General features: G+C 35.8%; 1 protein-coding gene across 5 annotated transcripts; it reads left to right on the top strand.

Annotated features, from left to right (window-relative positions):
- The first annotated feature begins 338 nt into the window (after positions 1–338).
- On the top strand, positions 339–6,052 carry LOC8261445 (chloroplastic group IIA intron splicing facilitator CRS1, chloroplastic). Of its 5 annotated transcripts, none has more exons than XR_007215969.1 (11): positions 339–1,188; positions 1,555–1,975; positions 2,346–2,476; positions 2,959–3,309; positions 3,384–3,540; positions 4,170–4,459; positions 4,635–4,694; positions 4,941–5,367; positions 5,477–5,563; positions 5,682–5,786; positions 5,869–6,052. XR_007215969.1 is itself a non-coding variant. In XM_048374505.1 (8 exons), exons 1-8 carry the CDS (start codon positions 403–405, stop codon positions 4,971–4,973), a joined length of 2,229 nt encoding a protein of 742 aa, XP_048230462.1. In that variant the 5' UTR covers positions 339–402; the 3' UTR covers positions 4,974–5,569. The 5 variants fall into 5 exon arrangements, 2 of the variants coding, with proteins under 2 accessions (XP_048230462.1, XP_048230463.1); XR_007215968.1 differs by having other exon boundaries at positions 5,473–5,563; XR_007215967.1 differs by having other exon boundaries at positions 4,941–5,563.
- Positions 6,053–25,249: the final 19,197 nt, after the last annotated feature.

Here is a 25,249-nt window from a genome sequence, read left to right as displayed (position 1 = left end):
AAGAAGTGACTTTTTCTCTTCACATGATATAAATGTGACTTTAAAATATTCAGTGTGGTTATTATTTGCATTCTCAAAATAATAAGACTTTTACACTTAACGGTATTTTGGACGCTGTTAGTATTAGAAGTTAATTGAACATTTTATAAAAGTTAATGAATTTAATTAGTCAAAAAAGAGAGAAACTTAATTGGACTTTTTATAAAAGTTAAATAGATTTAATTGAGTAAAAGAAAAAGACAAGAACTTAATTGGACATTTTTAATAAATTAAAAGGATTTTTTTTTTTGACCTTTTACCAAAAGAAAATATATAAAAAAAGCGAAGAAACTAAACTAACACAAAAACAAACTCAAATTAGTTGTGCAAAAATATCTACCATACTACCATAGCTCACCACTCATGCCTTCTGCTCTTTTCCTCCAATTTTTCTCTTACAATCCCATTGCTTCCTCTTTAAATCCAGCAACCAACAAAAGTAGCTTAAACAATGCCCAAAATCCTAAATTTGCCACCAACAAAAACACAGAATTCACACTCTTATCAGTCCCAAATTCCCAATCCAATGCCCCCATTAAAGTGCCAACAGCTCCATGGATGAAGGGTCCACTCCTTCTCCAACTTCATGAATTAATTAATCTTTCAAAACCCAGAAACAAAAACTCTTCAAATAATGCAAATATTGAAAAATCTGACAAGGTATTGACAGGTAAAGAAAGTGGAGTAAGAGGGAAAAAAGCAATGGAAAAGATTGTTAAGAGCATTGAACAACTGCAAGAGAATCAAGCTCTAGAGAAAACCCAATGTGATTCTCAGGCTTATGAGAAAACCCAACTCGATTCTGAGGCTTTTGAGATAGGAGAAAAGTTGGGTCTGATTAGAGAACATGGGGATTTTGGTGTTAATAAAAAGTTGAAACCTTGGGAGAGAGAAGAGAAGTTTGTGTATTGGAGAATAAAGAAGGAGAAGGCTGTAACTAAGGCTGAGTTGATTCTTGAAAAGGAGTTGCTTGAGAGATTAAGAACTGAGGCTTCAAAAATGAGGAAATGGGTGAAGGTGATGAAAGCTGGGGTGACACAGAGTGTAGTTGATCAGATAAGATATGCTTGGAGAAACAATGAGCTTGCAATGGTTAAATTTGATCTTCCTTTGTGTCGGAATATGGACAGAGCAAGAGAAATTGTGGAGGTTTGAGTTCCTTATGCTACCACTATTTGGTTTTGGTTTGTTAGTTGGCCGTGAACCTTATTATATGAGATTAAATTTTTGGAGAGCACTAATCGGTACTTCTTTCTAACGACTATGCACAGAATCAGATTTTGTATCTAACTTTAGACTTGCTACTATATTTTCTATTGGATTTTTAAGTGTGTTAAGTGATCTCTGAGTTCTCTGTCCGAATTATATCATGGCTACTAGTTTCTCTAGAGTACTATCATGGATTTATTTTTCTTTATTATGGCTACTAGTTTCTCTGGAGTATTACTTCTTAGTTTTCTCTGCCCATGTGGAATTTCATATTTCACTTTCTAACTATTTTATTTTCATTATCAGCTGAAGACTGGAGGCTTGGTTGTTTGGACTAGGAAAGATTCCCTTGTTATATATAGAGGATGCAATTATCATTTGACAAAAAGTTCTCATGTCAGTACCATGGATGAAAAAATTGGCAGCAAGGACGGGGAAGAGGAATATATACCAACCAGCATCTTTATAGGAGACGATGCTAATACTCCAACAATTAATGGATCTTTGTTTGAGAGAGAAACTGATAGGTTACTGGATGGCCTGGGACCTCGTTTTGTTGACTGGTGGATGCGAAAGCCTCTGCCAGTAGATGCAGATTTGCTTCCAGAAGTGGTTGCTGGTTTTATGCCTCCATCAAGGTTTCATTATGCTAGGGCAAAGCTGAAAGACGACGAGTTGACGTACTTGAGGAAGCTTGCTTATGCTCTACCTACTCATTTTGTCCTTGGTACTCTTATCAGCAATAAACTTATATGTTGCTGTTTCAATAAGAGAAATGCATACTTATTTTGTCCTTGAAATATATAACTGTGAGCAAGCAGCCGATAAAGCATAGATAAATAAATGATGCATATGTGTGAATAAGATAACTGATGTAATAAGATAATGAACACAAATTTTCTATTGCAGCAAAAATATGCTTAAAGTTATAGTTTGGAAATGTTTTTAGAAGACTGGTTCATAATATCAGAGCAACTATTACTTGATTGAATTATTGCAGTGGCACTGGATATTCTAGGCTATGCACCGAGGCTTTGGCACTTAATTTCTCATATTCGAGGATTTATTAATAATTCCCTTTTCCTTATTTAATGAAGGGAGGAACAGAAGACTTCAAGGGTTAGCTGCTGCTATCTTAAAATTGTGGGAAAGGAGTCTTATAGCTAAGATTGCTGTAAAGTGGGGAATTCCAAATACTGACAATGAGCAAATGGCAAATGAGCTGAAGGCAAGTTCAACTTAAAGTGCATATTAACCTACAAATATTGTACATCCATGGTTGCGTGAAGAATTTTTTATATGTGAATGAACATAACAATCCTATTTGTTCTGTAGGCAAAGCCAAGGCCTATGCATATTGTCGTTGAATGGTATAGAAAACCTTTTGTTGCCTGTAACTTGAGCTAAGGAGGTCCACTTTTTCTATCTTCACATGAAAATCTTCCTTGTTTTAAGCATCACATGTTCTGCTATTTGTTGCTTCTGTGAGTCATTGCTGTACTGATAACATCCATACCAGAGCCTTTGATACGTAATTTCTGTGTCTGAAGTGTCAATGTTTGCTTCCGTGGCTCAACTCGTGGCTGGTATGCCTGCCTAAGTATCTTTTGTGAAATATTAATGCTATATTGCTACTTGCCGCTCTCATGCTTGTCTGTTCTTTTAAATTGTTTCTTAGATGTATAATTAACATTAATGTGATAAATGCAGCATCTTACAGGAGGAGTTTTATTGCTCCGTAATAAGTTCTTTATAATACTTTTTAGAGGCAAAGATTTTCTTCCTTGCCAAGTTGCAGATTTGGTAGTGAAGAGGGAAAATGAGCTTAAAATATGCCAGCTGAATGAAGAAGGTGCAAGGTTGAAGGCAATTGAAACATCTTTTACGGACGATGAACTAGTGGTAAAAGCTACCAAAATTGGAACTTTAAATGAATTCCAGGATATACAAGTCAGATTTAAGGAGCTTGCAAAAGGATATAGGGACTCTAAACTTCAGTTAGAAGCTGAAAAGGAAAAATTAGAGAGAGAACTGAGAATCCAAGAGCACAAGCTTCTTATTGTAAGATTTATTCTTCCATCTCATTTAATCATGACTTAAACCATTTGTGGAAATACTTATCACGAATTTTGCAGCTTAAAAGCAAGATAGAGAAGTCAGCTAGGGAGTTGTCAAAGTTGAATTCTGCCTGGGCGCCAGCTGACCAGGATGCCGACCTGGAAATGATGACAGAAGAAGAGAGAGAATGCCTAAGAAAGATAGGACTGAAGATGCGTAGTAGCTTACTGCTTGGTAAGAATGGCTTATTTTAAAATCTTCAATTGATTAGTCTTTTGTTTGATTCTGAAGTCTCCAGATAAATTTCTTCTTCCTTTATAGATCCTCTGTAGATCACTTTTCTGTTATATAGACGTAGTTGTAATTTTGGTTTCTTTTTGTTACAAGCGTTGAAGAGAAAAGGGCAATGTAGGAAACTTGGTATCTAGTGCATTTTAGTCAAAAGAAAGAAGGATATAAAATTTGAGATGCCACAGCAGTACTCATTAGTGTCTTTCTAATACTTTTTGAAGATAAGATTATTTTCTTTTTAATTTGCATTGCACCATTGTATAATATGTTTATACATGGTGCTTCTTCTATTCTTTGTGCACAGACACAAGGAAAAAGAGTGGTGCTATATATATATATATATATGACATTTTGCATCTATGATGCTTGGTTCCTTATTCTTGCATCTTTGTATTTGTTGTGGATTCTCTTTGGTGCATGATCTTACAGATCAGCCAAAAGAGAATGTTACTTTCATCATTGAGTGAGTGAACTATAGAGCTTGTGCGCAGAACTGGCTCACGTATGACAAGCAATCATAAAATGCTTGCATTATGTGTAGTCAAAGATTTTCTATTTACTGTTTGCTTCAGGTAGGCGTGGGGTTTTTGATGGTGTTATAGAAGGTTTACATCAGCACTGGAAACACAGAGAAGTGGTCAAGGTGATATCTCTGCAGAGAATGTTTGCACAGGTCATTCGTACTGCGAAATTTCTTGAAGCAGAAACTGGTGGAATTTTGGTATCAATAGACAAGCTGAAAGAAGGTCATGCAATAATAATTTACCGTGGAAAAAATTATAGACGTCCCCAAAGGCTTCTCAATAATCTTTTGACTAAAAGAAAGGCATTATGTAGATCTCTTGAAATGCAGAGGATTGGAGTAAGTGGAGCTCTTGCCTTTTTCCTAATTTGTTACTTAGCTTGGTCTTGTGAGATCAATTTGTATCATAAGATAGCAAATTGTTTTAACCCTAAACTCTTTTTTCCACTTTCATTTGCTTACTTATTTTTTACGTTTTTGGGATCCTGGATGATGAATGGAATATGGCTATCAGTCGTTGAGGTTCTTTGCATATCAGAGGCAGCATTCAATCAGAGAATTGAAATTCCAATTGGTATGCTCCAAAGAGTCTTCCCCAATATTATGTTTACAATAATAAATTCTCTTACATGATATTTTTCTAATTTCTAGTGAAGCAAGATCTCTAGAAAATAAAAGGGAAGAGTCCAATGAAGCAGCTTATTTTCTTTCTTATTTGATAATCTGAAGATGCCAAATCTTTGCTTCTGAGATACAGAATTTGGTCCATATTCTGCTCCATCAATCATTAATTACTGTTATTTAACTGATGCTTCTGCAGGCACAGCTTCAGGAATCTGAGGAAAGAACATGAAAAAGCTATAAACTACATCTGGATACAAATGACTGATAAGAGCAGCAGCAAGTGAATCCATTCTTTCCTCAATGTCCAAATGATTCATGATATCTAACATAAACTTTGTCTACAGTTCATTGTAACACAAACCAGAGTCTAGAGCCGTAACCAAATCGACTGACTCATTCTGTACACCTTAGGTTGACACACATGAACATTGATACTGTTACTGCGCATTCTCAAGCAAGCACCCACTGCAACTGCAGCAAAATCACTCATTGCATAGTCACCAGTGCTACTGGTGCCATTTGTAGCACAACTGAACTGACTGCTGGAAAGCTCCAGTAGTGAGGGGAGATCATAGTATACTGAGAGGCTTTCACTATCTGAAGCATCCTAAAATGAAATCAAGGTATTATTGACAAAGCTTGCTGGGAAGCCAATATTGCACAAACCTGCTTTTACAGTTGTCAGAGTCTGTAATCTGATGTTGATTCAATAACTCGGTTCCATCAAGGTAGTGATTCCAAGAACTATAATATGCTGTTGATTTCAAGAATTCAGCAAGTTTTCTATTTGCTAACAGAAGACATCCAATATTTCAAAAGGTGAAACAGCAAAAACTCAACCTTTAACTTGAAAATGCTGTCTGTGAAATGGAAGTGTCTTTCTTATGCAGATTTTAATACATGTCTTTACTTACTGGATTTCGCTTCTAACTTTTAGCAAGTGCTACAACTCATTTCTACAAGACAGTGGAGATGGGAATGCGACCAAATGAAACTACGTTACATGAGAAAATGGTTTTTCTTTGAAGGAAAAGAGAACAAGGTAATTAATAATTCTCATTGCGTATCAACTTTCATCTCCCTAAGATAGTGAGGTTGAATAATAAAATTTTGTGTCTGTGCAGGAAAAAAGATGAGAACTGCTAAACAATTTAGTTCCAAGCCAGAATCATGTGTCTATTTCTAAATCATTTGACACCCAATGTATTTTACACTCAACTGGTATTTTTTGTAAACTGATGCTAGTAAATTTGTCCCATTCAGAAAGGAAGCCACTGCTCTATGATTTAGTAGTTGTTCTAAGATCAACCTATCCATTGTCTTTATTCTTTAAATCTACCAGATATAGAATAGATCATCTGTTCCAGGTCACATGCTGCCTGCTTCACATTGCATTGGTACACCAAAGTAATATTGAACAGTTTATTACTAAAAACATTAGTGTGTTTAAATTTTCTGAATTGAACATAATTTACCATAAATTTTTTATGATAAAAGACTGTAAATGGGACAAGCGTATAACTTTAGTAACAATTCTAAGTTTATATGTTGGTGCTCACGAAAAGAAAGCGTCTAGGAACTAGTTAAATTTACTAAATGAGGCACCACCAATCACAAATGCTAGGTCTAGCCAGATGAAAACCCCTAGACTAGCCTTCTGGGGAGAGAGCTTAGCTCAATATTGCCTCGTTAGTGATGGTTATTAAGGAGGCACCACCAATCACAAATGCTAGGTCAAGCCAGATGAAAACTCCTAGACTGGCCTTCTAGGAAGGGAGCTTAGCTCAATATTGCCTCATTAGTATTGTAATAATCATCTGCTAGATATAGCAAACCTTCAGAGTTAAATAAATTGAGAAGTCTTAAATAACCAGTTATAATTTTAATTTCGTGCTAATTCAACTTCAGCTAAAGACAAAACCTTTTCTTCATCCTTCTGTAAACATAAATATGGTGTTGATGATAATGTAGAGGAGTACTCTGGTCTTGCAGAAAGGCTTTGGTGGAATTTGCAAGGATTGAAAACTACCTTCCAGTATCTCAACAACCCTTGTCATTGATGGTCTGTCTGATATATTGGTTTGAATGCACCACAAACCTATAATAATCACTTTTCGAACTGTCTCTTCTTCCTCATCTGTAATATTCGCGTGAAGTACATAAATCTTTGAAGATTCAAGATACTTATGAATCGAATCTGGAGAATACATTTGACTGGTGTGAGATACTCCAATATCAATATTACTTCTTCCGCCAAACATTTCAAGCATCATGACTTGTAAGAAACCCCTCCAAAGTGTCTCATGAACACTTTTGGAGCTATGTATCCAGCAGTCTCTCTCGCACCCAACATTGATATGATACTTTCTTTTCCTTTGCATAACTTTGCAAGACCAACATCAGAGATTTTAAGGCATAAGTCTTAATCTAAAAGAATGTTTTGAGGTTTTATGTCAAAATGCACAATTCTCGTATTGCAACCACCATGCAAGTACTCTAAGCCTCTAGCAGTGCTAACTGCAATGTCATATAATGTTTTCCAATCAAAGATTTTAGGGCATAAGTCTTAATCTAAAAGAATGTTTTGAGGTTTTATGTCATAGGGTGAACACGCGCGAGGTTAGTCCTCTCGGGGCTCAGAGAGAAAAATAATAGAAAACAGATAGAAATTAAATTGTGACGTGTGATGAAAATGAGAAAATGATGCAAAAGAACACGGAATTAAGAGTAAATTTAGGGCCCTTAAGCGGCTATCTTGTGATTTGAAATGAAGGATGAATCAAAGATTTTTATAAATTGAAAAGCAGAAAATAAGTGTGATTTTTTTTTTTTTTTTCACAAGGACTTAGTTGATTACCCCCTAGAAGCTTTCTTTTGTATCTTGCGAAAATTCTCCCTTTTTTTTAAAGAATTTCTCTCGAATTATTAGTTCCTCACACCCGGCAATAAAATTACCAACCTTTGACTCAGTGGAAAAATTTATTTTTTATAGGGATTGGAAAAGTGTCTTTACCTTATTATAGGGAAAAAAAGTGTCTCTGTCCCATTAGAGGGAAAAATTCCACCCGAATTTGTGTCCAATGATCAGAATTTATGGCCAATGATCAGTCGAGCACAGGTGCAAGAAGGAGAAGAAGAAGAGTTGAAATTTAAATAGGATTTATTTTAATACGTGAAAGGTATTTCTTCACTAGTTATTAAAGTAATGATTAAGAAATAAGTTATAATTTGAAATTAATACTTATTCACTTACAAATTATTTAATTTGTTTTAACATCTTAATTTTTATTTAACACATTAATTTTCAATTTAACCTAATAAATACCTAAGTTTTATTTTTTGATATACTAAAACACCTAATATCCAATAAACATTGTTATGTTGAATAAAGTTAAATGTCAAAAATTACTTAAATATCACAAAAACTATAAGTTACGGTCTGTCAAAATATAAGATATTAAAGTCCAAATGACTAAAATTCAGGTGTCAGAATATACATTTAGCCGACAAGAAGGAAAAGCAAAAAGATAAATTTTGAAATGAAAAGAGTATTAAATTCTTTTTATTTATCAAATTCTTTATAATAAAGAGTTATTGTGAGCGACAGTTTTGGGCGCGTATCCAAGTATCTTTAGCAGCAACGATACTGCAAAGCTTTTCAACCTAATTGGGAACACACTAACTAGTCATAGAGACTAGCGCGGAGAAGGGAGTCGCCACTTGAATTATCACTAGGAGATTTTTTCTAACTTGTGGCTAGACCTGTTCATGGGCCTGGGTACCCGCCCAGGCCCGCACTCTTCGGGCCGGGCTTGGACAACAATTTTTGAGTACAAGCCCGGCCCGGCCTGAACCCATAAAAAGTCCGTAATTCTCGGGTGGGGCTTGGAATTTATATAAAAACCCAAGCCTGGCCCGGCCCAGATCTAGTTTAGTTAGTAAAAAAAAGAAATGTCACACCTAACACTCAACTTATAATTAAGTACCAATACCACTTAGCTACCTATTATTTCTATTTATAGTTTTTATTGTTATTAATAATATATTAATCAAAACAAAACCCTAAATCTAAATGTAACTACAATTTGGGACATATTTAATAATTGATCGAGTCGGGCCGGGCTTTTCAAAAAATTTCGGGCTCGGGCTCAGAGATATCAAAAAATTCTCGGGCCTGGACGGGCTCGGGCTTGTCCAAAATCAAGTCAGGCCCGGCCCATGAACAGGTCTACTTGTGGCATAACTAGATTCCTTAAGGAAGCATTGCCACAATTAGTAGCATAATCCTTATAAATGCAACAAATAAATTCTACACCCGAACTATACAACATGGCAAAGGTCACCTAATTCTAGCCTAATTTTATTAATCAAGTCCAATTCTGTCACACTTTAGCATATTACCTACCTTTTGCATGTTAAAGCCAGTTTTAATCTTCTAAGTCTAAATAGGTCGGTTTTATATATTAGACATGGAAAAGCCGCCAAGATCTAATTAGGTTTTATAATTAAGCTCAACTTATCATCTTTTTAACCTAATAGACTATAGACTACATGCCAAGGTCCAATTTCAAGCCTAAGTCTATGTGAGTTATTTTTAATTTACAATCGTTATTAAGCACATATTGATCCACTAATTTATAGGTTACAAAAACACAAAACCAAAAGCAAAACGAGCAAGAAAATAATAAGTTACATCCCTCTGTAACTACATGACTTAAGATAAATGGAATTAGCTAAAACAGGTGAAAAATCTGATGAAATCTAGTGAAAGACTACGAAAACGGGTGGACAGGGGATGAACAGCCGATCGGCTGTAGGATTTAGCCGATCAACACTATGCACAACTAATCGGTTGTATACATAGCCGATTGGCTCTGTAGCTCTTTCAGGCAACATATCGCTATTTTTTGTGCACGTTTGTAGGTTTTCAACAATAAATAAGCTCTAAAACACCTAAACATTGATTCACATGTAAAAAAAGAAATAATTAATTAGAAACGAATTACAATTGATTAAATAGGCAATCAAATGGTAAAATAAGATGTTCAGGTCCAAATATGATAAAGTAAATATTTCTCGGAAAAATTACTGTAATCTAAATAAAAGCAAGTATAGATTTGAAATCCATTAATTTATGAATGCCAAGATTATTGATATTCAGAAAAAAAAAAAAGGGAATTTAATAAGCCTTAGGCATACTAGACCTTAAATAGAGATGGGAATATTCATTTGATAGTAAGGATCCAGAATGTTAAATGAGTAGGTAATTGCTTTTTGAAATTTCAATACATTTACCAAAAAACTTACTAATTGTTCTGTTTGCCAAAAAAATCCTCCATTGATTTAGGATTTCCTTTCTTATTTATTGAGAAGATCGGGAAAATCCTAAAGACCAAGATAATTATCTCTCTAATTATCAATAATTCCTAAGAATTAAAGATAATTTAAGAATGTATCAAAATCCTTTTTCAATCGACAAATATAGACTCTTTTTGGGATAACTATTAATAAATATCCATTTAATTAGAAAGGTAATAAAAAATTAGATAATTATCAATAAAATACTTCTAGAAGTTGATTTGATAATTATGGGTGTTTAAAACTGGAAAAATACAGTGAGAATGACATAAAACTGAGTTTTGAGTCAACCAATATTATGCAAAGTCGATAAGCTCTAGGTACAGTCAATCAGCTATACACAGAGCCAATTGGCTATGAAGGTTGGCAGACTTATAAAGATTTGTAATTTAGCCCCGAACTTGGCCATTTGACTGATTTTGATCCTAAAACTGACTACTCTAGTAAATTTATCCATTTTTTACTATTTGATTTTGAAAAACAAAATTCTGCTTAATTACTTGTAACCATAACAGGGACCTTGACTTTCTTAAACTCTTATACTCTGAAGGAACAATAACTTTCATCATCGGATTTCAGTAATTTTCTCAATCTCTAGATCCAAAATACGGGTGCTTACAATTTGCCCTTAGTTTGTCGAGATATATAAACATGTTTATGGTCAAATAAATCAAGACAAATCATAAACATCAAGGATTCAAAAAAAGGATATAAGAGCTGTAGAAACTTCACTCTATAGGCCCATAACATCTTGAAGACCTCCCTCTGAGTAAACTGTGTGCGAAGAATACCACCAGCTTTGTAGTTTTTTCTTCTAAAACTAATTTGGTGCAAATTTTTTATTTAGCTTAATTTATGGACTTTGCCTATCATATCTTAAAGACCTCCTTCTAAGATAAGTATATGTAGAGAGACTTTCCTCTGACTTTGATTTAAGGAATTCGCCCATCACATCTTGAAGACCTCCCTCCAAGACAAATATATGCAAAGACTTCCCTCTAATTGTGTGGGTTTTGCAGATTTTCTATCTAGCTTTGACTTAGGAACTTCTCGCATTTTCTCAAAATTATGGATGATGGGCACTTCTGCCATTGATTGACTAGGGTTTTCTTGGTTGCATTTCGCTTTAGGAAGCAAAGAGTCATGATTTCCTTTACAGGTCATGATTTGGTAAATTTGCCACTTCGGGGTGTCAAACTGATAATTTTCTTGGATAGTTCCCACTTCGGGATAAAGAATAGTGATTTTTCATGCTAGGGACTAAACTGGTAATTTTGTTGGTCAGGAGTCAAACCATAATTTTGACGGTCAGGGACCAAAATGGTAATTTTCTAATTTTTAGGACATATATCTTCTGTTTTCCTTTCTTTTTGCATTCTAATATTTTCTCTAGCTTCCTTATATTTTCTTTCTTTGCTTTCTCTCTCGTACCTTGACCAAATTTGCTTAAACTTGTCTCAAAATGTCTAGTTCTTCTTCTAGATTATCGGGCCCACTTCATTTGCCTCGAGCTAAGAGTTTTCATTACTGATCTCATGCCAAAATGACTTGGGTTTGGTGAAAAGGGAAGAAATTCCTTTTCTAGCTAGATTGAGCATACACCGAGCTTCTTTTGCCGTTGATGAGTTATTTTCTTTCGCTATTCCTGTTTACCTACTAGTTTTACACTAATGATGTGCGTAAAATACATACATCTAAATGGGGTTTTTAAAATTGATTTTATGTATATTTGGATGTGAATTGGTCCCAACACTCACCCTATGTGTCTGTTTGTGTGCATTAGATCCAAAAGAAGTCAAAGTATGATAAAGGGAAGAATTGGAGCATAATTGGATGTCAAAGCTGCCGAAACAAGCTAAGTATGCCCATGAGGAAGTTTAACACGGCCGTGTTGGATTCAACACTGGCTGTGTTAGCAACACGGCCACCAACACGGCCGTGTTGGATGCAACAAACTTCAAAGGAAAAAAAAGGTTTTTAGGGAGTACGGCCACAGAGAGTAACACGGGCATCAACACCAGAATGTGTTGGGAACACGGGCATCAACACGGCCATGTTCATGGCAGCTGGTCAAATTCATTTAAAAAGAAAGAAAAGAGAAAAAGGGGGGCAACTAGGGTTAGAACGTCCAAAACTCATCTTTTTCTCTGTCTAAGGGTTTTCTGAGTTGAAACTAAGAGAAAAGGAGACTTGGATCAATGTTTCACTTGGATTCTCTTCGAAGATCAAAGATTGGCGAGGATTGTCGATTGGTTTCAATCTGAGCAAGAGGAACAATAATCGATCCAAAATTGGGCACGAGGAATTGGAGCTATTCACTCTCATCCAAGGGTGTATTCGGGTTCCTCTACCTTTACTCATTTTTTGTAATTGAATTCTTATTGGTTGTGATTATGAACATGATTATCTAAACTTATTAACCCATTGGGGTTCTTTATCTAGGGATTTTTGTACTTCAATTTTGAATTAAATGTATTGATTGTCAATATTGGTTTGCAATGGAAGTATTTATTGATTTTTTCTTCATATCTTGTTGAATGATTTTTGAAATTTGAATGATCTTGAGAAAGATGTTTAGGTTTGGATTGTCCTTTGCAACCTAGAATTGAATTCGCCTAGAGATAGGGTGTTCGTTCTACCGGATTGAGAATTAACAACTCTCAATAGTGTTAGATGGTACATAATGCTAATTTGGGTAATTAGAGTTAGGAAGAGATTTCAACCTAATTAATCTAAGTTAAGATGTTAGTGTCCTTGAGAAAGGCATTAATTGTGTAGAGATTTTCCCACGGAAATTGAATTCAATCAATCAATTCCACCCTTAGTTTCCATTCCTTGGAGACAAGAATTCCCAAAGGGTTATTCTTTTACTTGAATTAATCATTTCCTAGTATACGTAGTTCGACAACAATTAGAGTAGCTATTAGTTAATTTAGAAATTATTCACCAACACCATTTATTTTCTGTGATTAGATAACATAGAAGATTGAGTAGATTTAGGTTCACACGTTCTTTGGGGAATACGACACTTGGTACTCGCAGTTAGCTATACTCCACTGATAGGTACACTGCCTTAGGTCATAGTCTTGCTTGACTTAGCACACATTAACTAACTTATGCATAAAATATCAAAAGAATTGTGTGGATTTGAGCCGAAATCAGCATGCCCTAGGATAAACAACCGGTCGACTGAGTAGTGATGATCGGCTCTGTACAGGCTAGATCAGCACTACGCACATTGATTTGCTCCAAAACTGAAAAAATCACGTGCATGCGTGTTTGATGACTTTGACATGTGTACATATATTTTTATACATTCTCAAATGGATATGGTCTCAATTCGATTCGTTGGGAGTTTTATAGGGCTCATGAGTGGTTTGAAGAGCTTTCGAGGGCTGTGCAGGCTCGGATTAAAGGCACTATATTCATGCACTAGTCTCTATGACTAGTTACCATACTCCCAATTAATGGTTTGACAAGCTTTTGAGTGATGTGCTACTCTTCCTTCGATTATCGAGAGGGCTGATCGCACCTCTGTCTATGTGCTGATTGAGAAGTGGATGAAAACCACCCACACCTTCCGCACACTAGTTGGAGAGCTGACTCTGTCTCTTCTTACATTTGCTGCCATTATGGGTATCAACTGCTCAGGTACCCCTATACCCTTTGATGACGCGATTCACGATCAACAGTTTGATACTCGGGAGCAATCTCATACTCGCAATTCACGATCAACACCCGTTATTTAGCCTACCAATGCATCTTACTCCATTACAAGGGATTCACTCGATCTGCCAAGGAGGTTGATCAAATTTGCCTGGGCCTTCTTGGTTTACTTGTTTGGGACCACCTTGTTCTGCAACTCTAGGAACTCGTTGAACTTGCATTATCTAGTACCTCTAAGAGACTTGGATTTAGGTTCTGCTACCTTGGCCTATTTGTAGCAGGAGCTAGACATTACGATCCGAGGGAGCAAGAAGCTTTGCAGATTCTAGCACGCCATCCATGTACATCTTTCTTCTTTATTAGTATTCTTTTGCACTTTTCTTTATTATTTCTATATGCTAATAATGTGAGTGTAGGTTTGGGCTCTAGACCTTGGCTTGTTAATAAAGGCCTGACCCATTAGTACTTCTTGAGCAATTATCAATATAAAAAAATAATAAATTTTATTACTTACCATTCTCGATCCATATTTAGGGCTTTGAACTCCTTGATGATGATTCGACAAGTGAGGTCCCTTCAGGTGTGGGAACGGTTGTAGTGGGAGGTGGAGCAATAGTTGGTGATGAATTGGTGGCGGATGGTGAAATAGTAGTAGAAGGTGTAGAAGTAAGTGTATTGGAGGGTGGTAAAGGCAACAGTGGTCTCGATAAGGGTGTAGAGGTAGGTGTAGAAGAATGTGTCTAGGGTGTTTCCAAGATAGGGGGTAAGGGTGGTGGAGTAGGTCCTTATGAGGACGTCTGTCTGCCATTTGAATTATTTTATACATATGAAACTATTTACAAGAAAACATTATTTTATAAAATAAAAGACTATTAAGTATTACTTTCTATTTCTTTAGATATAAATTAAAATATTAGTTTAACTTTCTATTTTTACTGATTCGATCTTTTTTCTTTATTCTAATTTTGATTAATATATTTAACATTGTTAATTTGTAGTTCTATTGAATTAAATTTTAAAAATTAAAATAATGAATTTTCAAGATATTCTTTTACCCCTTAAATTCTACTGAAGTTTTGGTAGAGTCTCCGCTATATTATGGACATACCCTTTATAAAACGGATCCAGTTCCTAAGCAAAAAAATCTCAAATATACATTCATAAACATAGTTACTAAGAACATCTAAAACAATCGAAATATTATATCTTTTTAAATATAAATTGAATTACACAATATAAAAATATAATAACATAATTTTTTTAAAATTTTAATAAAGTATAACATAAATGTTATAGTGTTCTTAATTTCTTAACCTACTTTTGTATCCTAGTTAATTTTTAACCTAAATTTAAAAAATGTAACTTAATCAATTATAATTTAGTTAAAGCAAATAGAATAAAAATTTTATTTAATAAACTTAACCTAATTTTCTTAGTTAATTTCTTAAAATTTAACTTACCAAAATTTCATTCAGTTCAGTATGACATAAAATTTAATTATTAAACTTTACCTAATTTTCGATACTTAATTTTTTAACCTAATTTTAAAAATTTAACTTAACAAAATTTAATTAAATTCAATATAACATAATTTTTTATTATTAAATTTTACCTAAATTTTCAATACTTAATTTTTTTCACCTAATATTTTACAATATAATATAATTTTTTTACCTACTCGTTGTTACCTAATAATTTTTAACCTAATATTTAAATTTTAAATTTAAATTAAATTAAACAAGAATTAAATATAATTTTTTAATGTTTCATTTTTTAACTTTACAAAAAATACAAAAATAGAAATTATATATAATTAATATATAAACTAAATTACATAATTAAAATAATAAAAATTGTAATAGTGTGCGGTGGAAAGGACTGCAGCCATCTCTTTGCTCTATCCCTTAAAGAAAATGAAAATAATCTCAGCCAGATGGCATCATCGGTAGTTCCATTTATCTTGAAAGTGTCGCATATCTCCAAAAAGTTGGCTATATGGGCATTGGGATCCTCGATTGGCAACCCCCCAAACTGTACACTCTGCTGTACCATCTGGATAACATTTGGCTTTATCTCGAAATTGTTAGTTGCCACCGCCGGTCTGAGTATACTCGTTTGTGTCCTATCCAATGATGGTCTAGCAAACTCGTACATCGTTCTGTTGGCATCCGCTGCGGCATTGTCGTTGTGATTCTCCATCCCTTTTGGTCTATCTACAGGTACCTCAACCTCAATCTCTTCCTCTTCTAATTGCAAACGCTTCCTTAAAAGTCTGAGGGATCGTTCTGGATCAGGCAGAGGCTCTATAAGAATAGAGTTTGAGCTCCTGGTCATAAACTACCTGCAAGTGGGATGTAGCGATCGAAAAACAACAATAGTTAAAACAATGAAAGTATAAAATAAAGCAAAATAAAGACAGAAAAGTAAATATGGCTAAATTAACAAAAATACAAGTTCATTCTAATTCATACAAAAAGTAAATTCTCCGGCAACAGCGCCAAAAACTTAATAAGCTATTTATGTAGCTACAATCTAAGGCACTGAACCTATCGATGCAGACTAGCACAAATGGTGAGTATCAAGGTCATATTCTTGGGAAAGGGTGAACCTAGACCTACTATAGCGTCTTATGTTACTTAACCTAAAGAAATCAATGAAGTGTTGTTCTATAATAACTTATTGATAAGCTATTTACGTAGCTACAATCTAAGGCAGTGAACCTATCAATGTAGACTAGCATAAATGGTGAGTATCAAGGTCGTATTCTCAGTAAAGGGTGAACCTAGACCTACTGTAGCATCTTATGTTATTTAACCTAAAGAAATCAATGAAGTGTTGTTCTATGATTAATTATGGAAAAATAAATAATTAAATGTCAAATTATTTGAAAGGATTTAGGAAAATTCTCGAAGGAAAAGCAAACCCTAGGGGACTAAAGTTAATTGGATTTTTATAAAGAGAGATTAAATTGATTATCAATTGCAATTGCCCGTGGACAAAGTCTTAACTGAATTCGGTCTCCCTCTCGAGATAACCGAATTCCTAAAATTAATAACCTAAAGTTGGAATCTCTTCCTAACGATCGATTATTTGATTAGCATTAAGGTCTAACCCACCTCTATTAAGCTTTGTTAATTCTTAATCCGGCTAGTCAATTACTCTTATCTCTAAGTGATTATTAACCAGTTCTTGCTATACAGTTTTCCGATTACTAAACGAATCTCTCAATTACATAAAGCAATCTAAATTCTACCATTCACAACGTCTCATGAATAAAGTGACTTCTCATTAATAATAAAAGCAAGAAGAATCAAGAATTGACAATCAAAATCTCATAACATTGAGTTCAATCCACAAACATAGGAACTCCAATTGGGTTCAACAATTTAGCTACTCATACTAATAAGCATCACAAAATAAGAATTAAAATCATAAAAGTAAATTAAAGGCATGTACACCCTTCTCTTTCAAGTAGGATGAGAAACCCTAATTTTCCAATTCAAAATATCAAACCCTAATTTTCCTCTTGAATGCTCCCAAATCTTGTCTTGATCTTCAAATCAATGTTAAAACAAGTGTAACCCTTCCATAATTAATGAAATTGATCTCCCAAAGTCAAAAATTGAGGTCTAGAAACAAATGAATTGAGTGTGTTGATGTGTACTATCTGTGTTAGCTACAATCTAAGGTAGTGTACCTATCGATGCAGTCTAGCACTAATGGCGAGTATCAAGGTCATATTCCTCGGGAAAGTGAAAGCCCAGAGTTACTCCTTTGTTCTTTGTTATATTAACCTAAAATGAGTGATGAATGATTTCTAAACTAACTAATAGCTACAAGCTAAGTTCTAAGGGAGATGCAGGAGTAATTGATAACTAAAATAACCAAGACAATAAAGCAAACCCAAAGGGAACCTAAACTAGTTGGCAATCAAACAAAAGATAAAGGATTGATGAGTCTAATTATGCTACCCATGGATGAATTCTTAACCGAATTCGGCTTCTCTCTCGAGATAACCGAATTCCTAAACCTAATAACCTAAAGTTGGAATCTCTTCCTAACGATTGATTCTTAAATTAGCATTAAGCTTTAATCCGCCTCTATTAAGCTTTGTTAATTCTTAATCCGGCTAGTTAATTATCCTTATCTCTAAGCGATTATTAACCAGTTCTTGCTATTCAAAATTCCAATTGCCAAATGGACTTCTCAATCACACAAAGCAATCTAAACACACAATTCACAACGTCTCATGAATAATGGCATTATCTTATTAATACTGAAAGCAAAAAGAATACAAAACTAACCCAAACAATCCAACAATATAATACTAAGCCAACATAGTAAAGAAATCCCAATGGATTTAATCAATCTAGCTAATCATGTTCATTATCAAAATCCACAAGAATACAATTACAATAAAGAGTAAAGGTAGAGAAACCCGATTACACCCTTGGATGAGAGTAAACAGCCCCAATTCCTCTTGCTCGATTTGAAAACCAATTAACGAACCTCGCCCAATCTTCAATCTCTGAAGGGAATCCGATTGAAACCTTGATCCAAGTCTCCTTTTACCTTGGTTTCAGCTCAGAAAATCCTTAAGGAGAGAAAAGTTAGGGTTTGGGACGTTCTCCCCCCGCTCTGCTTTTACCTTTCCTCTCTTCTTTCTTTTAATTAATTCCCCCTGTCGCCGCCAACACGGCCATGTTGATTCCCGTGTTCATAACACGGGCTGGTGTTTATGCCCGTGTTACTCTTTGTGGTTGTGCTCCCTAAAAACTTCTTTTTCTTTGATGTTTGATGCACCCAACACGGCCGTATTGGTGCCAGTGTTGGGAACACGGCCAGTGTTGAAACCAACACGGCCATGTTCAGCTTCCTTATGCACATACTTAGCTTATTTCAGCAGCTTTGACGTCCAATTATGCTCCAATTCTTCCCTTTATCATTCTTTGACTTTTTTTGAACCTAATGCATACAAACAGACGCATAGGGTGAGTGTTGGGACCAATTCACATCCAAATGTCCATAAAATCAATCTTAATAATCTCATTTAAATGTGTGCATTTTACGCATATCAAATAACCCCACACTTAGCTCATTGCTTGTCCTCAAGCAATGAAAAGTAAAATAAGGAAAATAACCTACTAAAAAGCAATACTTAAACTGACAGACAAGCTAGAGAGCTCCTGTACATATCCTTAACAAGCGTAAGTTAAACAAAAAGAAACAAAGCAATCAATTCAAGTATCACAACCAAGATGCCAATTATTCGTAAAATACTGTTTTAATAAAATTATTCAGAACCAACTCCTCACCAGATTCACTCTAAATCACTCAAAGTGTTTAAAGAGTAGTGTTTAATCGCTCAATGTATCAACTACTGCCTTACTTACTATATGCTCGCTCTTAAATCCTACTCCTACCACTTATGGAGAGTCAACAACCATGTCAAGAGGTCTTTATAAGGGTTGTAATGGGGATTAGGTAGGGGTAGGTAAATTTAGTCAGAGTTGAACCTATGGTGTTGTGCAATGAAATACATGACCTGCACACAAGCCACAATGATCACAAGGGGTAAGCAATGGACAGTAGTCCAAGGTGGGAAATAGAAATTAAGTCAAAATGTTTAGCTCACTTACTTTCTTTCTTTTCATCACCCTTCCCTCTTATTCTTCTTCTTATTTTTTTTCTTTTTTTTTCATAAGGGAAGAACATTCACATAATAAAGTGAATTTCTTTTGGATTGAAGAAAGCTGCTATAAGATTCCACACTATTCCTAAGATAAAAATTCTCAATAAAAATAACTCATGTGCAAAATCATAACCCAAAGTAGAATAAAACTAAGTGGTAATGGAATATGATAAAAAAAATGGTGAAAGAAGGGGTTATTTACAGAATCAATAAACGAATGAAGGCTATTTGGCTAGAATGAAAAACCTAAGTGCCTCTATCATACCAAAGTGTTAAACTCTCCTTGTGGTCCTCATAAGTATTACCGAGCAAGTTCTAAAAGTAAAGACAGTAATTGGCACTCTCAACAAGAAATAAATACAAGCATATAAAGTGTATGTTTACAATTTAGGCTCAATTTCTCATAAGTGTGCTTTTGAGTAGGTTCCAAACAAAAATCATCAAAACAGAATTAAATAAATCAAAGCAACTTAGTGCAAAACTCAACTAATTATCTTACATTCTTCCGCAAGACAACACTATCGGTTTTACCTGATCACATGGACATAAACAGGATTTCAAAAGCAAGTCAACAGTAAGAGCATCAAAACAAAGTGAAAAATTTTCAAAATTTTATAAAAAATTGCATAAAGAATAAACAAATAACTGAGATGGGATAAATGAAATGCGATATATACATTAGAAAAGGATCTGAATTTCATATACAAAACAATAAAAACAAGAAAACAAGTGTATATAAATATCACCACCCCACACTTGAAGGACACACTGTCCTCAGTGTATAAAATATAAGAAATGAAAAAGAAAAAAGAACTAATACTGCCCTAACTATAGCTCCGGAGTGAAAAGAGGTGCATCAACAAGTATGTCAAGGTGCTGGCTGGTCTGTGGTGGAGGAGTGGCTGCTCTCTGAGGATCGGAAGTAGTGTCACATGCGGTGGTGGATCGGCCAGGGAGGCGAGCGTCAATAGGAGGCTCGTCAGGCTGCTGTGTTGAAGGGTGCTCAGTCGGAGAAGGAGGGCCAGCTGGATCATCCGCTAGAGGGATGTCAAAATGGCTATGCTCTGGAACCCGCCTCTGTGGACAGGCAGGTGCAAAGTCTGTAGCAAAAATATCATCAAACATGTCATTGGCCATAGAGGCCTCTAACCTACCTCCCTACTCAATCAGGGCCTGAAGCATAGCCCTCTGCCTCTCAAACTGAGCCATCATCTGGCTTTGAAACTCAGCCTGACGCTGTAAAAGGTCCTGCTGAAAAGCCTCTTGTAGAATGAAATGCTGCTGCTGCTCCTCTACCAACCTCTGCACTGTAAGCTACAGCTCTCTAAACTCAATTGGAGAGACTCCTAAAACAGCTGAAGAAGACCCAGAAGGAGCTGAAGTAGGCGGTCTGGAGGAAGACTCTAGAATATCAGAAGAAGGGGGTGGAACATCTTATGTACCAGGGGCTCGTGGGGCAGGTCACTCCTCTCTGAGTGCTGCTAAGAGAGCATTCCTCAGTCTATACTCTGGTCCTAGTGGACCCTGCCTACGAGTCACCATGCCCATACTAACCAATTGGGGAAGTCCTAACGTCTCCATCACCCCCAGCTCTGTCAAATGTGGTATCGCCTCCTCCAAAACTCCTAAGCTCCTAGCCAGTCGAGTAATGTAAGTCCCGAAACAGAAAAATACCTTCTTTGAGTTATTGCAGAAGGCACTGATCTGTCTGGCCAACAAATATCCCATGTCGACGGACTGGTGCTGATGCATGCTGTAAAGTATAAACAGGTCCGGTTGGGTAACTACACCACCGCTATCTCCCCTGCCAGTGATGGTCCTAGCTAGAAATGCATGCAAGTACCGCAGTCCTTCAGGCAAGTTAGACTCCTTGGGCCGGCACTACCCTCAGTGTCATCGGGAAATCTCGGCCCACATCTGCGGATATGACACACCAGCGTGTGTATACGACTAAACCTCCCCACCGTGCATCCTCGTCGGACCACAAGCCCAAGTGTACCCCAAATTGCTGCACACTCATCGTGAAAGTCCGCTCGCTAGTTTGAAATCGATCGCATCCGGTTGTTGGAAGTCACGGCTCTGCAGGAAAGAAAGTGCTGGCAAACTCCACAGTCAACTCCCTATATGTTGGTTCAACTATCTCAAAGAAATGCTGAAATGAGGGTGTCTCAAGATATCGGCGGACTGCAGCTGCAAGTCCGACGGTCTTCAGTGTTGGCCAGTCTATCCTACGCCCCTTTCCCAAATCTTTGTGCCTTATTAATTGATATCTCTGCTCAAAGGTGGGCTGGCCTTGGAAAAGTAGGAATCGAAGGCGCTGCTGCGGTGGTCTAATTTGGCCTGAACTAGTCAGCGCAGCGCCTGACGATCGAGAGGAAGAGGAACCATTAGTCCGCCTACTTTTGTAAACTCCTGATCCTCGTCTGGTGGACATGGTACCTGAAAAAGAAATTTTTAGTACTAAGGATCAACGAAATTTTGACAGCATAACGACATAAAATGGACAAACCGAACGATTTAACTTGATAAAATTAAACCGCTCAATGTCCTGCAAAGAAAATTCAATCCACAACACTGCCAACCAATGCTAACCAATTAAATTTTCAAATCATCCGCATGTAGTTTAACTTCGCCATAAACCATCATAAGGCAAACCAACATGCTAATATAAAACAGATACAACATAGTCGACTATATATGACAGAGCCTATTGTTTAGCTGCCAACAATAATAATAAAGAGGAAAACAAAGAATTAATCACAATCATGAATAATGGTAGAAAAGAAAAATGGAAAATATGAGCAAGTTAGGTGTATAAACTAAATTAAAGAAAACAAAAGAAAATTAAGCACAAATATGAATGTAAATGCATGCACCAAATAATAAAATAAGGAAATAAACTAAAAAAAAAATTGAAACACAAATTCGAACACAAAGAAAACATAAATTTGAACTAATATCGAAATAAAAAAAATATGGAAAGTGAAGTTGAAGGGTACTTACTTAACAAACGCAATATCCAAAGCCTTCAAGATGAGAAATAAGAAGTGAGAGAGTAAGAGAGGAGAGAATTGCTAAAACTAAAGGGAGAGCAAAATTTTTGTGCATTTCGAAATGAAGTGGTATATATAGGCAGTGCACGGAACACGCCCGTGTTCACCAAAAGGGGTCGTGTTCATGAACACGGTCTGGATATCGGGCCGTGTTAAGCGAATTTAAACGTGCTGACTTACCAACTTCTGAGAACACGCCCGTGTTTCTGGAACATGGGAGCGTGTTGGGGACACGGTCGGGCATAAATGCCCGTGTTTCCTACTGTGAACGTGTTTATCTTAATTTGATTTTCTTCAATTAGAACACGGTCCGTGTTAATGAACACGATCTTGAACACGCCCATGTTGATCTCCAAAAAATGCAAAACTTGCGATTCTCAGTACTTTCTCACTCTTTCTCACCTGCACAACCAATAAGTCCTCAACTCATACACTCAACATAAATAAAACTTACCAAAAACAAACTGTAAAATCTAATCAAACTAAGTTCACAATGAAAGGGTAAAGTATTAAAATTGAAAAATAAAATTTGGGGTGCCTCCCAAAAGTGCTTCTTTTTGATGTGATGAGTCTTCTTAGCTGGACTTATGGTGAAAAGCAAACGGTGGGGATTGATGACCATCTATCCTTCTTCCAAGCAAATGGCTTCAAGTATCTGCTTAGAGGGATAATCGTCAATTTTCTCTTCCCGACTGTCAAGTAACCTGCCAGTATGACGGGAAAAACTCACTCCTCATATAATTGCACGTAGTCATAATGCTCTAGGAGCTCTTCAAATTTGAAAGCTGAAGTTTCACCAATTGGAAGGATCGACGGTTGGGCAATTTCTTCAGGAACGTCAATAGTTTTCTCTAGTCCTTGGCTTGGTTCACTTGCTAGAAGAAACTCGAGCTCCTCTAAGACTTCTTCATTGGATAACTCGTGCTCATCTTCCATCATCGAAGGGATTGTGGAAAATCTACCAAAAATTCCTCTAACTGCAACTCAGCATCATCAACTGTACGTTCCTGTTGGTAGTCTTTCAGAGGGATCATGTTTGCCTCTTCCTTTTCTAGTTCTATCTCCATGTTCAAAGAGTCGTCCTGCACAGAAGCATCATCGTCAAACATAATAGATAACCCAGAAAAATTCTCACTTGAATGCAAAGTGACGGCGCTCAAGTGCTCCTCGGATTCAGTAGCGTTTGATGGAGTTCCCAATTGCTCTTCAGCTAGTAACTTGAAGATTAAGCCTACTTGATGCTCTATGTTCTTAATCGAGGCTTGTTGATCTTAAAGTATCCTCTCTATTTGTTGGAATCTATCCTCAAAACTTGCAATAAACCTCATAATCAGCTCCTTTGACACTAACTCTTCACCTTGAGTTGATGGTGCAAGATTAGGCTGCTGAAATTCTGGTGGTTGTTGGCCATATAAGCTCCATCCAAAGGGTGAATGAATGCTCAACTCTTGATTGTAAGTGCTTCCATACGAGTTATTTGGCCAACTTCCCGTATAATTCACATGTTCATAGTTATAAGAATAATGAGCAACATCACTATATAATGGACAATCATTACTCAAATGTAAACCACAACAAAATTCACAAAAAACTTGAGATGAAAGGATAGGAGTGGAGAGTTGATCGGTAGCCCTGCAAAACGATTCCACTCGAGCTTCTAAAGATGCACGGGTATCCCAATTTTTAACAGTCTCTTGGTTCCTGATCCCATTTTCCAACGTGTCATACAAAGAGTTTAGCATTGAACCTCCTTATCATCCACTATCTGAATCATAAAGTTAACTAAATAAATACGTACAAACAAAATAGAAATAAATATAAATAAAAAAATGGCTAAATTAACAAATAGCAAATTTCACTCTAGTTTTCAAACATTCCCCGGCAACGGCGCCAAAAACTTGATATGTGGTATCTGTGTTAGCTACAATCTAAGGCAGTGTACCTATCGATGCAGTCTAGCACTAATGGCGAGTATCAAGATCGTATTCCTCGGTAAAGTGAAAGCCCAGAGTTACTCCTTTGTTCTTTGTTATATTAACCTAAAATGAGTGATGAATAATTTTTAAACTAACTAATAGCTACAAGCTAAGTTCTAAGGGAGATGCAGGAGTAATTGATAACTAAAATAACCAAGACAATAAAGCAAACCCAAAGGGAACCTAAACTAGTTGGCAATCAAACAAAAGATAAAGGATTTGTGAGTCTAATTATGCTACACGTGGATGAATTTTTAACTGAATTCAGTTTCTCTCTCGAGATAACCGAATTCCTAAACCTAATAACCTAAAGTTGGAATCTCTTCCTAACGATTGATTCTTAAATTAGCATTAAGCTTTAATCCGCCTCTATTAAGCTTTGTTAATTCTTAATCCGGCTAGTAATTATCCTTATCTCTAAGCGATTATTAACCAGTTCTTGCTATTCAAAATTCCAATTGCCAAATGGACTTCTCAATCACACGAAGCAATCTAAACACATAATTCACAACGTCTCATGAATAATGCATTATCTTATTAATACTAAAAGCAAAAAGAATACAAAACTAACCCAAACAATCCAACAATATAATACTAAGCCAACATAGTAAAGAAATCCCAATGGATTTAATCAATCTAGCTAATCATGTTTATTATTAAAATCCATAAGAATACAATTACAACAAAGAGTAAAGGTAGAGAAACCCGATTACACCCTTGGATGAGAGTAAATAGCCTCAATTCCTCTTGCTCGAATTGA

This window comes from Ricinus communis, chromosome 5 (assembly GCF_019578655.1).
Source record: "Ricinus communis isolate WT05 ecotype wild-type chromosome 5, ASM1957865v1, whole genome shotgun sequence".
Classification (NCBI taxonomy): Eukaryota; Viridiplantae; Streptophyta; class Magnoliopsida; order Malpighiales; family Euphorbiaceae; genus Ricinus; species Ricinus communis.
This window is presented reverse-complemented; position numbering and strand designations above follow the sequence as displayed.

What these genes read in the sequence shown, in the direction of transcription:
- LOC8261445 (XM_048374505.1), top strand. Translation starts at nt 403, where the DNA reads ATGCCTTCTGCTCTTTTCCTCCAATTTTTCTCTTACAATCCCATTGCT. An exon ending in ACCTACTCATTTTGTCCTTG is followed by an intron (nt 1,976 to 2,345) that starts GTACTCTTATCA and finishes TATTTAATGAAG; the next exon opens with GGAGGAACAGAAGACTTCAA. An exon ending in AAGAGCACAAGCTTCTTATT is followed by an intron (nt 3,310 to 3,383) that starts GTAAGATTTATT and finishes CGAATTTTGCAG; the next exon opens with CTTAAAAGCAAGATAGAGAA.